The sequence below is a fragment of the Dryobates pubescens genome, chromosome 33 (assembly GCF_014839835.1).
Source record: "Dryobates pubescens isolate bDryPub1 chromosome 33, bDryPub1.pri, whole genome shotgun sequence".
NCBI lineage: Eukaryota > Metazoa > Chordata > Aves > Piciformes > Picidae > Dryobates > Dryobates pubescens.
Genome location: NC_071644.1, coordinates 9,779,144 through 9,793,227, shown reverse-complemented (window position 1 = coordinate 9,793,227; position 14,084 = coordinate 9,779,144). Strand labels below are relative to the sequence as shown.

General features: G+C 42.1%; 1 protein-coding gene and 1 long non-coding RNA gene across 3 annotated transcripts; one reads left to right on the top strand and one right to left on the bottom strand.

Annotated features, from left to right (window-relative positions):
• Positions 1-209: 209 nt before the first annotated feature.
• LOC128898832 (uncharacterized) lies at positions 210-5,928 on the bottom strand. 2 transcript variants are annotated; one of them, XR_008462987.1, is made up of 4 exons: positions 5,788-5,928; positions 1,841-2,059; positions 1,342-1,621; positions 210-318 (listed from the first exon to the last, which is right to left on the bottom strand). It is a non-coding gene; the product is annotated as an uncharacterized LOC128898832 (long non-coding RNA). The 2 variants fall into 2 exon arrangements; XR_008462986.1 differs by lacking the exon at positions 5,788-5,928 and having other exon boundaries at positions 1,841-3,040.
• A 494-nt stretch (positions 5,929-6,422) lies between these two features.
• Positions 6,423-10,761, top strand: UTS2 (urotensin 2). Its single transcript, XM_009911278.2, has 4 exons — positions 6,423-7,150; positions 9,191-9,301; positions 9,903-9,946; positions 10,576-10,761. Exons 1-4 carry the CDS (start codon positions 6,943-6,945, stop codon positions 10,690-10,692), a joined length of 480 nt encoding a protein of 159 aa, XP_009909580.2. The 5' UTR covers positions 6,423-6,942; the 3' UTR covers positions 10,693-10,761.
• The last annotated feature ends 3,323 nt before the right edge of the window (positions 10,762-14,084 follow it).

The following is a 14,084-nucleotide window of genomic DNA, read 5'->3' as shown; positions in this document are numbered from 1 at the left end:
CAGTTAGAATTCTGCATTTTGGGAGTGCATTCTGCATATATTTTGTAATGCTTAGAAGCCAGTGCAAAACCTTTATTTTCTTTTCTGTACCTGAAGCAAAAATAAATCTGCTTGCTGAACAGTGAGGTGCTCATTGCAACGCTTTTATCCAGTTGATTTTGGCATAAAATTCCCCTGAAGCAAAACAAAACCTATGGGAAAAAAAAACACAACAAAAACAACAAACCTAAATAAGTGCAAATTGATTTCTGAGACTAAGGGACACGCTCCAACAGTGGCCTTGGCTCCACTGCTGTGCTTTACGTTGTCACCACAGAACTGAAAATAAATACAGGTGAATTAATACGTTTTGCCACTAAGCATCAGAGCAGAACACCACCGTTCAGAAGAAAAGCAGCACTGTCACCACGAAGACAGTTGAAGGGTTTAGCTGTTTCAGATTTATACAATACTTCTGTGAATCGTGACTTGCTATAAAGAACCCAAATTCCAGCTACAGAATCATGCATTGCCTTGAACACAATTCATGATTGGGTGTTGTGTATTTTGCCTTCACTGTGACCACGTAGAACAAATGTACTGCAGAAGCTTGTCCCCATTGTAGACCCCACATAAAACCATTTTTTTTAATGTTAAAACCTGCTCAAATCCTCCTTTTCATTATGCATGTAGCAGACAGCTATAAAACTACTTCTGGCAGTATGCTATAGAAATACAGTGGGCAGAATCATCAATTTAGTTTGTCTGGAAGTTTGCATCTGCAAAAAGCCACGTATTTATAACTTGCTTTTGCATTCTACAGTTATTCTTTTTACTTCCAAGAAAAAAAAAAGTGGCAGCTAATAAAAACTTCAGCCAGTGGTAGATATGCAGCTCAGTAGTTGATAAGTGGCTACTATACAAGTCACAGAAGAAAGGGTGCAGGTATCTGACCTACATCATTCAGGATGCCACATTCAATTTCCTGAATGTTTTGTTCTCTCCAGATTTTGTGAAAATGTCGCACAGTAACATCTCAGGGTCATCAAAAAGTAGATTAAAACAGAGTTTCCATAAGGAAGCTTCTACCAGCATTCCTGAGCAGAGTTTGCAGCTGACTTTGTCTGCTCCTTAACAGAAAGGATGACAGTCTTCCTGTATGCGTGTTGAGCACTGCAAAACCCTTCATCCAGCAAGGGTGAAGGGGATGAAACTGCACAGTCTGACCATCCATAATTCAGAACCAGGGCCGTGGAAAGGTATTTTTTGGTGATGCTAAACAACTCATAGATCATGTGCATTTTGGCTTGACAGGGAGCTGCTATTGAATGTACAGATTCTTTAACACCTAAAGAAACTTACCAGTTCATGCAGAAATGGCAAATCATCCCTTCTAACAGTTGGAGCTCTAAGTGTTGTCTCCTTTCTGTGAATGTCCCTTCTCTCAACAGTCTTTAATTTATCATGTAGCAAGCGAAAAGGACCTGGGAATGCCATGACAACTCCCAAGCAGCCCGGGTAGCCAAGGATGAGGTAACAGGCCAGATGCAAGCTTTTTGCATTTCCATGTGTTTTTCTTGGAAGTCAGAAAGCACTCTCTTATCCAGACTGTGTGCAGAGGCTCAGGTGATGTCAGACAGTTCTGAAGGCATGGAAAAAGACAAATGCTCTTCAAAGGTAAGCTTAAGCAGGGGAACCTGCTGCTTATTTTAATTGCTTCCAGAACCAGCACCGTTTCCTGGCGCAGTTACTGGCATCGGTAATCAAAACTGTGTTTGTCACATGTCTCAGCTTCAGAATTTCCTGCAGGAGTTGTATGGCTAAGCAAAAGGCCCACAGCAAAAGCTTTTCTGCTTCTTACCTCCCTTTGTGCCTGATACTTCTGGATGATAGACACTTCAAAACTGTTGTGCCTCCTCTTAAAGCTGTAATTTTGTAAAACGTAGAGCATGATTTCTTACTTTTCAGTCTTTCTGTCAAATCCTTGGTGCGATAGAAGCATTGTCTTCTCTGACAGTGATTCTGATACTAACACTAATAAATGGAAAACCTCCTCAGGAGATGGTCCACTCTGAAAAGACTTAAAACATACAAAATAGTATTAAACAGGCCATTTGTACCACTCCACTTGCATTTTTTAAACAGGTGAGGAAAAAAAAGGTAAGTTTCACTATTAAAATGACACAAAGTTTTATTCTTTTACCAAGTATTAGCTCAGTTCCTCTTTCAGCTACAAACAAACCTTCCCTGATACACCACTTTTCTTCAGAATCTGCCAAAGGAGCTTCTCCATCCCACAGGTTTTGTGTTGACTGCCTCAGGAACAGATGACTGAGCATCCTTTTGTCCCCGGATCAGACATGAAAAAGGCTGTTGGCTACTATCATTACCCTCAGAATAAATAGGAATTTTAACACATATACATAGAAAAATAGAAATTCTTTCTAACCTCAATTTGGCAAAAGTTTGTTATATCACTTACTATGTTTCCTTTCACCTTCTATATCCTGTGTGTGCCTGCCAGTTCAAGCAGCAAACTATTCCTTAGCTACTCTACAACAAACTGCATTGTATTATGAGAGAAAGCCACCAGGTAACGTGAGGGAGAGAAATCTTTTATCGAACCTGTTTGCATTAAGAAAACAAATCAGGTTTAGTTTGAGTTACCAAGTGCAAAACTCCATACAGGGAAGCCTACTTCAATTTAAGGATGACTTATGGTGTACCTTAACCCTGTCAAATCTACTCTCAGTTTACATAATCCAAATTGAATCATGCCATTTCAAAACTGAAATAAAAATGTCCAAACTACCCATTTAAGTCAGTTGTTTCAAACTACATCTTAGGTTACATGAGCTTGCTTTTCTCCTGTGCACAACGATTTCAGCAGGTTTAGAACACAGTTCTAGAAAAAAAAAGATGACAGTATAAGTACGGAGAGTCACTGACTAGCAGCCTGTGCTTCTCAGCAAGATTCCTTTGTACTCTCTGTGCAGTGTGCTGACTAGAAAAATGAGATTGAGTTCTTATTCTGCTTCTGTCTGGATCATATGTTCTTATGAGGACTGACCCAGATTATTGCTGGAGAAAGGTAAAGAGAAAGTTCCAGTTTTGCTCCAGAAACATCTCTTTCCTGATACTGTCTGTGCTCATAGTGTCAGGTTTTAAAATAAACTCTAATTGCACAGTTAGTTCCACTACAATTTTTGTGGAAGAAACCTTACTTCTGGTCTCTGCTCACTGGTTGCAGCTGCATTACCCAGAAGCCAATTCCCCATAGATGTCAGTATGCAGTATTTCCAAGTTCCAGTCATACCAGACTTGCCTTCTTTCATGTCAAACAGCATGCAGCTTCAGTTTGCTAACGCTGTAGTGCTGAGAGGACAGAGGAATTAAGGACCAGCTTGTCAAGCTTCACTTGGAGAATATAGCCAGAACTACAGTGTGCCAGCCAAAAATCAAGAGGGTTTTTCCCCCCAAACTCGTGGAAACTGTATTACAAAGGAGCAATGTTTTGACAGCTGTCATCTCATACCAGAGAGTTTGTAGACCGCTCACCAATTCTATAGCACAATAAAATGTCTTCAGAAGGCCCTGCAGCCCTGTCATCTCTGTTTGTACAGAGGTCCATGTTCAGCTAAGCATACCCCCTCACCTGGGTACCTTCAGCCCACCACAGAACAAGGAAACCTAGGTCAGAGCCTCTCAGGGATCTGACATGGCTTTGAGAGAAATCTGGAAGACAGAAATAGCACTGTGTGTGCCCAAGTGTACCACAGAGTGCTGTTTGGTCACACAGAACATGTGCCACAGGGGCCATGATACACTTGGCACACAGTGGGCAGAGGCAGAATCCTCAAAAAGGAAGCTAACAGCAAGTGCCCAAGTTAGGGGTTTTTGTTCCTTTGATGTGCTGTGTCTCCCAACAGGCTGTTCGCAGCATAGTCTACAACACAGTACAAAGAAAGCAATACAAGCTAGTGGCAGAAAAGAATACTCATTGCATATTTGATTTCACAAGGCAGCCTTTTCAGGATGCAAAACAGATCTAAGTATAAGCCAAAAAGTTACACCACAAGTGTACACCCTAGGAAGAAGTCCCTAAACCAAATGCTCTTGCAAAGAACACCTCTGCTGTGAAATGCTTTTGCCAGCCACTGCAACACTTGACTAGACCAACAGCTCCTGCTGGCTTCTCACAGAGCATTCTGAAATAGGGGAAAGAACTTTTGCGTTAGAGATTGGATTTAATCCTTACTATTTTACTCAGCAGATAATTTTGGGTGGTCTTTTTGTTTGGTTTTATTGTGGGTTTTGCTTTGGCTGTTCCTTGTTTTAATTTGGTTTTGTTGTTACTGGTTCTTTTTTATTCTTTCAGTTTTCTTTACTTCAGAGGCCACTTGGCTCTTCACAACCCATAGTTCCACATACACCAAGGACAGCTGTTTCTTCCGATCACTACAAATAACCTTTTATGACAGGGAAACGTACTTACTCTTGAGAGTTTGCTCAGTCATTTATCTGGACTACTGCCCTATTATTTTAAACTGAAGCCCTTGAAAGAAATCTATTAGCATAAATAAGAACACAAGGTAGTAGCTTTGATAAAACTTAAAAGTCTCTAGCAAATCAATTTCCCAAGTGCAATTGACATTAACTTCCCTCAGCCATGTGTTCTGGGACTTGTACCCTTGTTTAGGATGAGCTGTTTCTTTGCTATGCATGATGACGTGTGCACTGTCCCCTGAGGTAAATGCCTTTGACATTTTGGTAGAGGAAAGATTGTCTAAGTGACAACTTCAAATCTGAGTAAAGGCAATAAGCTGTGGGCAAGTTGCCCAACTTCCACATGACGCACTTCATGATGGCTCTAAGAGGCTGAGTCTTCCCTGAGAGAAGACAAAGGACATAAGCTGCTTGTGAAGGGTGCTTTATTAGCTTTCCTTGGAAGATACTCAGTGAATATTGATAATGCCATTGTCATTGATAGTTCACTGAAGGAGAAGCATTTGTACAGAGCATCCAGTGAGATCATGCATCAAATCAGACCTAATTACTGTCTGCAGTTTTAGAACAAATAGGTGCATGACTCAGATGAGAAGGGAGAATTCCTCTCTGATTTTTTCTCATAGGGAAGCACGGGGAAAGAGGCATATAAAATGTGTTAGGTTAATTCTGTAGAGAAATTCTGTTGTCATATCCACTCACTCCAGCAAAGAGAAGTCCAGAGAAACAGGATTTGAAGTTCAGACACCTGCAGCATGTGTTCTATAAGTCAATATTAGACCTCTCTGTACACATGAGATGATAGAGAAATTTCAGCTGGAAGGACCCCTGAAAGTCCTCTCACCACTCCTACCTCCCCACCTCTCCACTCAAAGCAGAGCATTTGAATTTACACAAGGGTGCTCAGGGCCTTGTCAAGCTGAGTTTTGAAACCATCCCGTTCCATCCTTCAAGCTATTCAAGACTGACCAGACCCACTTCTGGACAAAGTGCTCTGGGTGACCCTGCTTTGAGCAGCGGGGGCTACATTAGATGATTTCCAGAGGTGCCTTCAGACCTCAACCATTCTGTGATTCACAGAGTCCACAGCTTTTCTGGACAACCTATTAACCACACACATGGGGCATGGTCTCTTTAAATCAGACCTACATCAGGAATACATCTGTATGACTGGTGGAGCTCATTTGAAAGGAGTCCTAGGAGTCACAGTATTTACAATAGAAAAAAATAAACTTCAAGAGGAAACATTAATAAAGGAAAAAGGAAGCAGACAAGTTTATTGCTCCTGCAGTTTACAGTTACCATGCAATTCAGCACAGGAAAGAACTCCGCTAGCTTCAGGTGGATCTCATCGTATTTGAAGACACAAACATTTGATTGGAGAGGCAGCAAAGAAAATTACCAAACCTCGCTGTATCATGAACCCGACTGGGCACACTCTCAGCATCTGAGGGGAAAAACAAAAATGTGATAAACTTTTTTTATTTTCAAGGCTTGGTAGAGTTGAATGTGATGCTTCACAGAGAATGAACATGAAGGACCGGCCCAGTCAGCCCTTGCTCTTTGACATGAAAATTGAATTTTAAGTGAAGGAGAAAAAATACGCTAGACAGAGGGAGAGAAAAACTAAAGGTATGAGATTGCGTATGGCAACTCAATTTTATTGAGTGTTAGCATTGATTAAAAGCAAAAGGCAAACAGATTAAAAACAAAAAAAAAGCGCTAGGCCACACAGAATTAAGTAGCTAGTTCCAAACAGGGGAAAGAGAAGATAAGTGAAATGGAAAAGTGTCTCCCAGTCTAGTGAGGGACCTGTGTTTAATATCAACAGAAGCAGTTTATGTGTACCAAGCATGTCTCCAGATGGAAGCTGTACTTTCTCTGCCAAGACAATTCTCCAGGGCAACACTGGATGAGGCCTTCTTGAACAAATAGATGTGAAATGCTAAGAGGGAAAAAATACAAAAAATACAAATTGAACTACTCTAATATCTCTTTGTAAATTAAGTAGATGTTTCAATTCCCCTTCTCTTCTACTTTTCTTCTGGCACAAGAGCCCCAAATAGAACTCAACACATCCATCCGTCTCACAAAAGGAAAAAAAAGCGCATTTCGCATCAGATGCCTTGCGTCAAGCCTGCTCAGGCTCATAAATCAGCTGTCTTATTGCCCTGGTCATTTCAACCAACATCGGACCCTTTTGTTAACTCATGATTTATAACTGGAAGATACGTTTTTTTTTTTTTTTTAATGCCAGATTTATAAACTTTACTGTGCTTGGTTTGATATAATATCCATTTTGTACACTAAGCTATAAGACACTAAATTTATTGTCTATGAACTGTTACCTTGAAAAATTACATCAATGCAAAGTGGTTTCCATTTAGAATCAATGGGCAATAAATTCATTGGATTTGTTTCTGAAGGGGGAGAGGACATGATGGTATTTATGAGGTCATGAGCGGCTATATAACAGGTGAAACGGGGAGCAGAGGCAACACTCAGGCAGGAGTTGTGAGTTACAGGGGTAGACAAAAACAAAATAGAGTCAACACAGCAGCAATGCAGAAACTGGTATTCTGCTGTCTCATTATTATCAGCTTCTCCTGTCCTCTCTCATCTGTCCCCATCATCAATGCCAGTGAGATGTCTTATCAACTCTCAGGTAAGAGACTTTTGATTTTAATGGTCATAAAGCAGGGGCTGGAGCAGTAAAACCAGAAGAGAAGCGGGGATTGTTTCTGAGGGGCCTTGGTGGAAAAAGGCAGGAATATCTTCAGAACACTGCCAGTGCAAGTGACACCACCAGTGGGTTCTAGTCTTGTAAAACAGGGAGGTTCAGTACCCTAAATATTTCTTCCTGCTGCTTTGAGATCCAGGAAACAGGAATCTCAGCCTTCTAGCACTGGCTGTGAGCTGGCAGTCAGTGTTTTGTGTTTGGAGCAGAATTGGGAGGCATTGGATAGTTTAAAGAAACGCGGCTGTATGGTCTTTCCTCGTGCTACACTTTAAAATTAGCTATGTTTAAGGGGGAACCCTACTGTGAAGATTAATGCAGTCCTACTTAGATCATGAATAGGCAAGTCTGTCTTCACTACAACAATAGGAATGTATTGAGCATACTTTTTGTTTGCAGAAATGCAGATTCCATTCAGTTCAGTGGAGGAATAAATCTTTGCTTGCAAAAGTTGTCCTCAGAGTTTGAAATGATAATTAAGACTGAAATGGCTCAGTAAAAATGCACAACGGAGTCTGGAAGGCTACTGTCATCAAACCTGCCCTGTGCTGGAAGTATTTGTGAAAAAACAGGCAAATCAACCACAAACTTACTGCATAAAGCTGACTATTAAGAAATGGCTGTTCTTACCTGCTTTGCAGGTGCAGCAGCTGGTGTGCTGGTGTACAGGTATCGAGTAACTCCTAGTTTGCTTTGAAAATCTTGGACTCTGTATGCCAGCATCTTCTCAAGCCTTCCACTATGTAAGTTGTATTGAACAGGAAACCATGACTCAGTATGGATAACATCTATCACATCACAGGGTGAACAATCTGGCTTTAACAATTACTGCATTTGTTTGAAGACATCCATTAGGATTATTAAATCTTCTTTGCTAATATAAAGTCTCTAGGCTGGGTAAGACAGAAGTAGAACTCTGTATGGAATAGGATTGTTTTGTTTGTTGCTTTTCTTTAGATTTCAAAGCAAACATCCCCACTGTCCTTTGCAATTGTCCTTCTGTACCATGAACAAACTAAAAAGTGGATACCCAGGGTCTTCAAGCTCTTGAGCTTGGTCCAAATTTTTGCAATAGTGGGGGATTATTTTCAGCAGTTTATGTTCTCATTCCCTATTGAGGAGCTATACATTCTCACCCATCCTTGAGGATAACGGCAACTAAAACTCCGTAGTATCACCTAACGGTGCAACTACAAACTTACTCATCTAAAGAACTAGAGTTTGAGAACAGCACCCTCTTGTTGCCCACCATTTTGAACATCTGCTGTACATCAGCAAAGATGAAATTTGCTGCTCAGAATACAAAAGACTTATTTTGCCTGAAGTACAAGATTGCTAGGGGCTCCTGTTGGCCACGTGCCCTGGGGCACAGGCTAGCTGCAGAATTCTAACTACCCTACGCACATGCAAAGTAACTCCATCAGTTAGCAGCAATCTGTAGTTTCAGCAAAAGTATTAGTATCTGTACTGGTGCATGCATTAAAGGAGAGAGCAGATTGAAAGGCACTGAGAAGCACAGCTGCCAAAATAAGTTTTAAGATTTCCTACACTTATTCCTGTCCTTTATGCATTGAAAAGCTCCAGTACAGGACCTAGTTGATAAAAAATGGACTAAATAATAAAAGCAATTATATACAAGTCTGGGATTTCTACAGTTGAGTACCAGGATTAGGGTGTAAATTCCCCAAGCAATGGGAGGGCTGCTATTCTTCAAAAGACTTTCTTAAAGAAAGATCTGCCAGAGAAATGAGAACCTGAGCTTGACAGCAGGAAAGTGTCTTTTCTCAAAGCTTTGAACGAGAAAGAACCCAACAACTACACCAACTATCCTCTAACATAAGTCACTGAATGAGGACAGACGACTGATGTAATGATGATCTTCAGCAGGTGGGGCCAAGAGGCAGAGTGAAACAGGGATCAGAGCAAAAGCCTGACTGTGTGCCTGCTTTTGTCATCTTCCATTTGCAGCCGACCAAGATTCGAGATTGAATCTGGAGCGCCTGGGAAGCCTAGGAAGCGCTGCCCTGCTTCAGTTTTTGCCAGAGCTCTTGGGCACACTGACTGAAGACAACAAAGCGGGTGAGGATTTACCACAGCAATTTGCAGGAGACTGCCCACGGCTTGCATGCCCAGCTTCCTTAGATATTGTGCCCTGACTCTGGGATATTTACTGAAGTACAGCCTTCTGTGTACAACAGACAGATGTCATTTAGTTACCTGGGACCTTGGGGAAACCTGCTGAGCAGCCATACTTGCAGCTCAGTACTTGCTGGAAAAGTTTCCAAACTAGTTCAGCAAAACCTCCACAGAACTGAGCAAGTCAAAGATTGGCCTAGAAGAAGTGAGCAAACAAAATAAAATATTAAGTCTCTTAAAAAAAATTACAAAATCAATACTTGTAGACAGTGCAGAGTCACTAGCAGTAGATGGTTCAGTGGTGCAATAGACACAACAGATGCCTGCTGAGGAGGATAGCACAGCTTGCATATGCAGTGTCCCTAGATCCTGCTGGAGCTGTGTACTACAACAATTTGATGTGCAAAAGGGATTTTTGTCTAGTTCTCTGCACACTCCAGTTCAAGACTTCTGCTGGCTATGTCATTATGGGACAGAAGAATGATTTGTGTAGACTCACAAGTTCTAAATAGTGAAACATTTCATTATGTCTCCCCTCTACCAGGTCTTAGCTACAGCAGCTATAGCCCGAGAGAAAATATCAGAGAGGTAAGTAAATGACCACCTGTCTCAGAAGCATGTTAAGAGTCCTTATTATAAACTATGGCAGTATTGTTACTGAGACAAAATTTAAGATCCATAGACATCATAGATAACATAGACTAAAGCATGTCACGGTGTTGCTGAAGCTGAAATCACTTAGCAGATAAGCTTCGAAAGGAATTCAAATGAAACAAACAAACAAGCATAAAATAAGAGCAAGTAATCCAGAGCATTTAATTCTAAAACACTCTACCTTTGCCCCATAGAAAAACAGCTTTCTAAGAGACACTGACTTCCAGCTTTGCCAGACCAGGCCAGTACATTAGTCAGCATTAGCTGCGTGCCATCCTTTCCCCACCCTACAACACAGGCTACACAGGGTGATCAGACTTGCTGTGAACCACCAGGCAAAAGGAGATCACAATTCCTGTTCACTCATCTGCTGCACTAAAGGCAGGAGACAGGGACTAGTTTTAGTGCATCATTTAAATCAGAGGGCACACTGGGCACCCACTGCTCCTTCCTCCGGTCAGAACGCAGGGCTGGGTGATCAGCTGGGGCAGTGAAGAGCAATGCTTTCCCACTGGAAACATTTAGCACCCAGCAGTAACCTCTCTAATGCTGTTTGACTTCAGGCTTTCTCTGAAAATCATCCTCGAACTGCTTTGCTGGGCCGCTTCTTGACCAAGGACAGGAAACAGTACAAGAAACGTGGGAATCTTTCTGAGTGCTTCTGGAAATACTGTGTGTAAACTTTGGCTGCATAATTTACATAGATGTCCGAAAACATGTATATAGATTTGCTTGACTTAAGATGAGAATGAAGACAGCTCCTAAATTTACACTCTACACTACTTGGAAATGAATAAATTCTTGATGTTTTGCAATTATTATGCGAGCAGCGTAATATTTTCTTAGAGTTCTGCACAACAGGAAGAAAGTAATGGGAAGAAAATAATAAATATGCAACATTAAGAGAACTTGGGCAGGGGAAGCAAAGATTCCCATGGGCCCCATTAAACATCCCCCAGAAGACTAATGCCTTCAACTGCATCTAAATCCAGAGGCAAGAGCACTTTCTCATTTGTCACCTGGTCACTTGACCAAAAAGGTTATTGCTGCATTCCCTGATGATGTTGAGCCTGTGAGGGATGGTCACTTAACAACACCCAGTTCCCTCCGGCCATCCTTAAGGCACTACATAAACCCCAAGCACGTGTCACAAGCAAGCATCGGCTCCCACTACCACTGGAGAGATGTTTCTCTTGGTCCCTTGGTAAAGAAAGGCTCACATATCCACCCCTTTGCAGCACTTTGCCTAGCTCCCTGCATCCCCAGGCAACAGGGCTCCCTCTGGGTAGCACATGGTTTAAGAACTGCAATTACCTCCCAGTGCAGCTGGAAGGTAAACATTACAGCTGTCAAGGGCCAGGCTTTCACCCTGGCTGCAGTCAGAGTTGTGATGCCCCACCTTGTTCAATAAACACTTTGTGTAAATCTCTGCTCAGGCTAATCAAGGCTCACAGAAAGCTTGAAGTAAACTTCACCTGACAGTGATGCACAGGCTCCTGGAGCGTGGGGAAGAGAACTTCTGACACAGCTGGTAAATGAGCCTAGCAGGGGAGGTACCTTGCTGGACCTAGTTTACAAACAGGGAAGGACTGCTGGGTGATGTGGTGGTCAGAGGCTGTCTTGGGCTCAGTGATCCTGAAATCATAGAATTCTCGATTCTTGGTGAACTGAGGAGGGGTCAGTAAAACCACTACCATGGACTTCCAGAGTGCAGACTTCAGAGTGTTCAGGACACTTGTTAAGAGTGTCCCTTGGGCGACAGGCCTGAATGGCAGAGGGGTCCAGGAAGGCAGGATGGTCTTCAAGAAGAGTCTTAGAGGTACAGGGGCAGGCTTTCCCCACGTGTCACAAAATGAACTGTTGGGGAAGATACTTGGCCTGGCTAAACAGGGAACTCTTGCAGAGGCTCAGGAACAAAAGGAGGGTTGACCACCTTTGGAAAGAGAGGCAGCCAGAATTCAACCTGGCCACAGCCTTGAGGGATAACAACCCAGGCTTTTACAAATCCATTGATGGCAACAAAAAAAGCCAAGGAAAATGCCTACTCTGCACTGGATGCAGGGGGAAACACTGCTATTGAGGCTGAGGAAAAGGATGGGGTACTTAATGCCATGTCTCAGTCCTTAGAAATCAGACCCATTATCCTCAGAGTATTCAATAGCCTCCTGACAGGGAGCCAGCATGGGTTCATGAAAGGCATGTTCTGCTTGCCCAACCTCATCTCTTTCTGTGACCAGGTGATGAGGGAAAGGCTGTGACATTGTCTACCTGGATTCTAGCAAAGCCTTTGAGACCATCTGCCACGGCATTCTCCTTGCAGCCCATGGCACAGCCAGGCAGACTCTTCCCCGGAGGTGTTCAAGAAGCTGTAGATGTGGCACTGCAGAATATGGTTTGGTGGTCACAGTTATGGTTGGACTCAATGATCTTGAAGGTCTTTCCCAACCTTAATGAGTCTCTGATTCTATGACCTGAAGTGCACAAGGTAGAGTGAGAGCAGCCTGTTTTCTAGCAGTTACCAACAGAAGGGCACACACAACCCCCCGAGTTCTTTGCAGTATGTTTTTTAGTTTTATTTATAAAACTGTAAGCTCCTTTAAAGTGGACAGTTAAAATCACAACTGTAAATCCAAGCACAGCTAAAGATTATTTCCATAAAATATTCCTATCAACCGATGTAAAAAACCATTTGATTGTGATTTAAAACTACTCAGCTGGAAGATAAACTTACCAAGACGTTGCTCATTCAGTGAAAACGTATCACACTGTAAAATTACACCAGGGTCCCTTCTGTCCATAGCAATGCCAGGAAAAGACCTGCACATCAATTCATCTTTTAAAAACATAACTCTCTATTTATGAATACAACGACAAAAAAATTGCCAGTGAAATCCACCAAAGGCTTCCAACCTGCTGAAGCCCCCACAGGGGGTGGTATTACTGCTGTACTTGCACATTTTCCCTTTGATGACCTGGAAAGTAACCTTCCAAGCAATCTTTTAGTTATGCCGGGCAAAGCAAAGTCACATGAACAAAGCAGTAGGTGCAAATCTGGCTGCAGGATTTACTCCACTGGTCTTTCAGATCAGAACTGGATCTCACTTTGACTACTCAGCAAACTACAAAGACTGACACATTAGTATAAGCTGAAATAAAACCTACCAGTTCCAGAAAACTTATGGAAACAAGGTCCATCCTAAAAGGCTTGATAAGGCATTTGCTTGTGATTCTACTGGATTAAAAAGTAGCCTGGAAAACTCTTTTTTTGTCTTAAATCTGGTTTGCAGCCAAGATCATTTGTGGTTTGGGGCAAACAATGTTGTTTCATCACCACACAGGCACCAATTCACCTCTCCGTTCCTCTTGCACTCTTCTCCCACGCCACAATTTCTTCCATACCTCAGTGCAGTCCCAGAAAAGGTCTCATGCAGCTGAGATGCAGCTCAGACTACAAACTCTGAATTCAAGCTCCTAGGCCCATGCACCTTTGTTACATACAGTCACAAGGTATGGTGTTGACAGCAGTACAAAAAACGCCTAGGACTTCTGCTGTTTCACGGACCCTACTGTCACAAATTCATAGCAATAGGCTGTATAAGAGGGCTAACAGCTCCAAACAAGAAATGTATTTAATAGGATCAAGTTTTTATGTACAGGTCAATCTTAAAGCTTGTAGCAAAGACAGCACAGAATACAGTGAGTGAAGATCCCCAAATTATACTCTTGGTATGAACTAGGGGCAAGTATCTGTGCAAATCCTTCCTGTTTCTGCCTCTTTCATACAATGACAGTCCTCTTTCTCACATTTCCACACCAGTGGATGAAAAGCATTATTCACACACTAGGTTACACACTGCCATTCTCCTAAGCCAAGTCCCACTGTGTCACAAAACAGATGACACCTATGCCTGCTGAGCCACCCCATACTCAGGGACTAAACACTGGAAATAATGTACAGCAAAAGAGTTAATGATCTACACTTCCCTTCTGGCTTACACTTTTGAATTATTTTGAAGGAGACAGCTGTCTTTACCTGGAGTATTCAAATTAATCCATTTCACTAAGCCTCAAA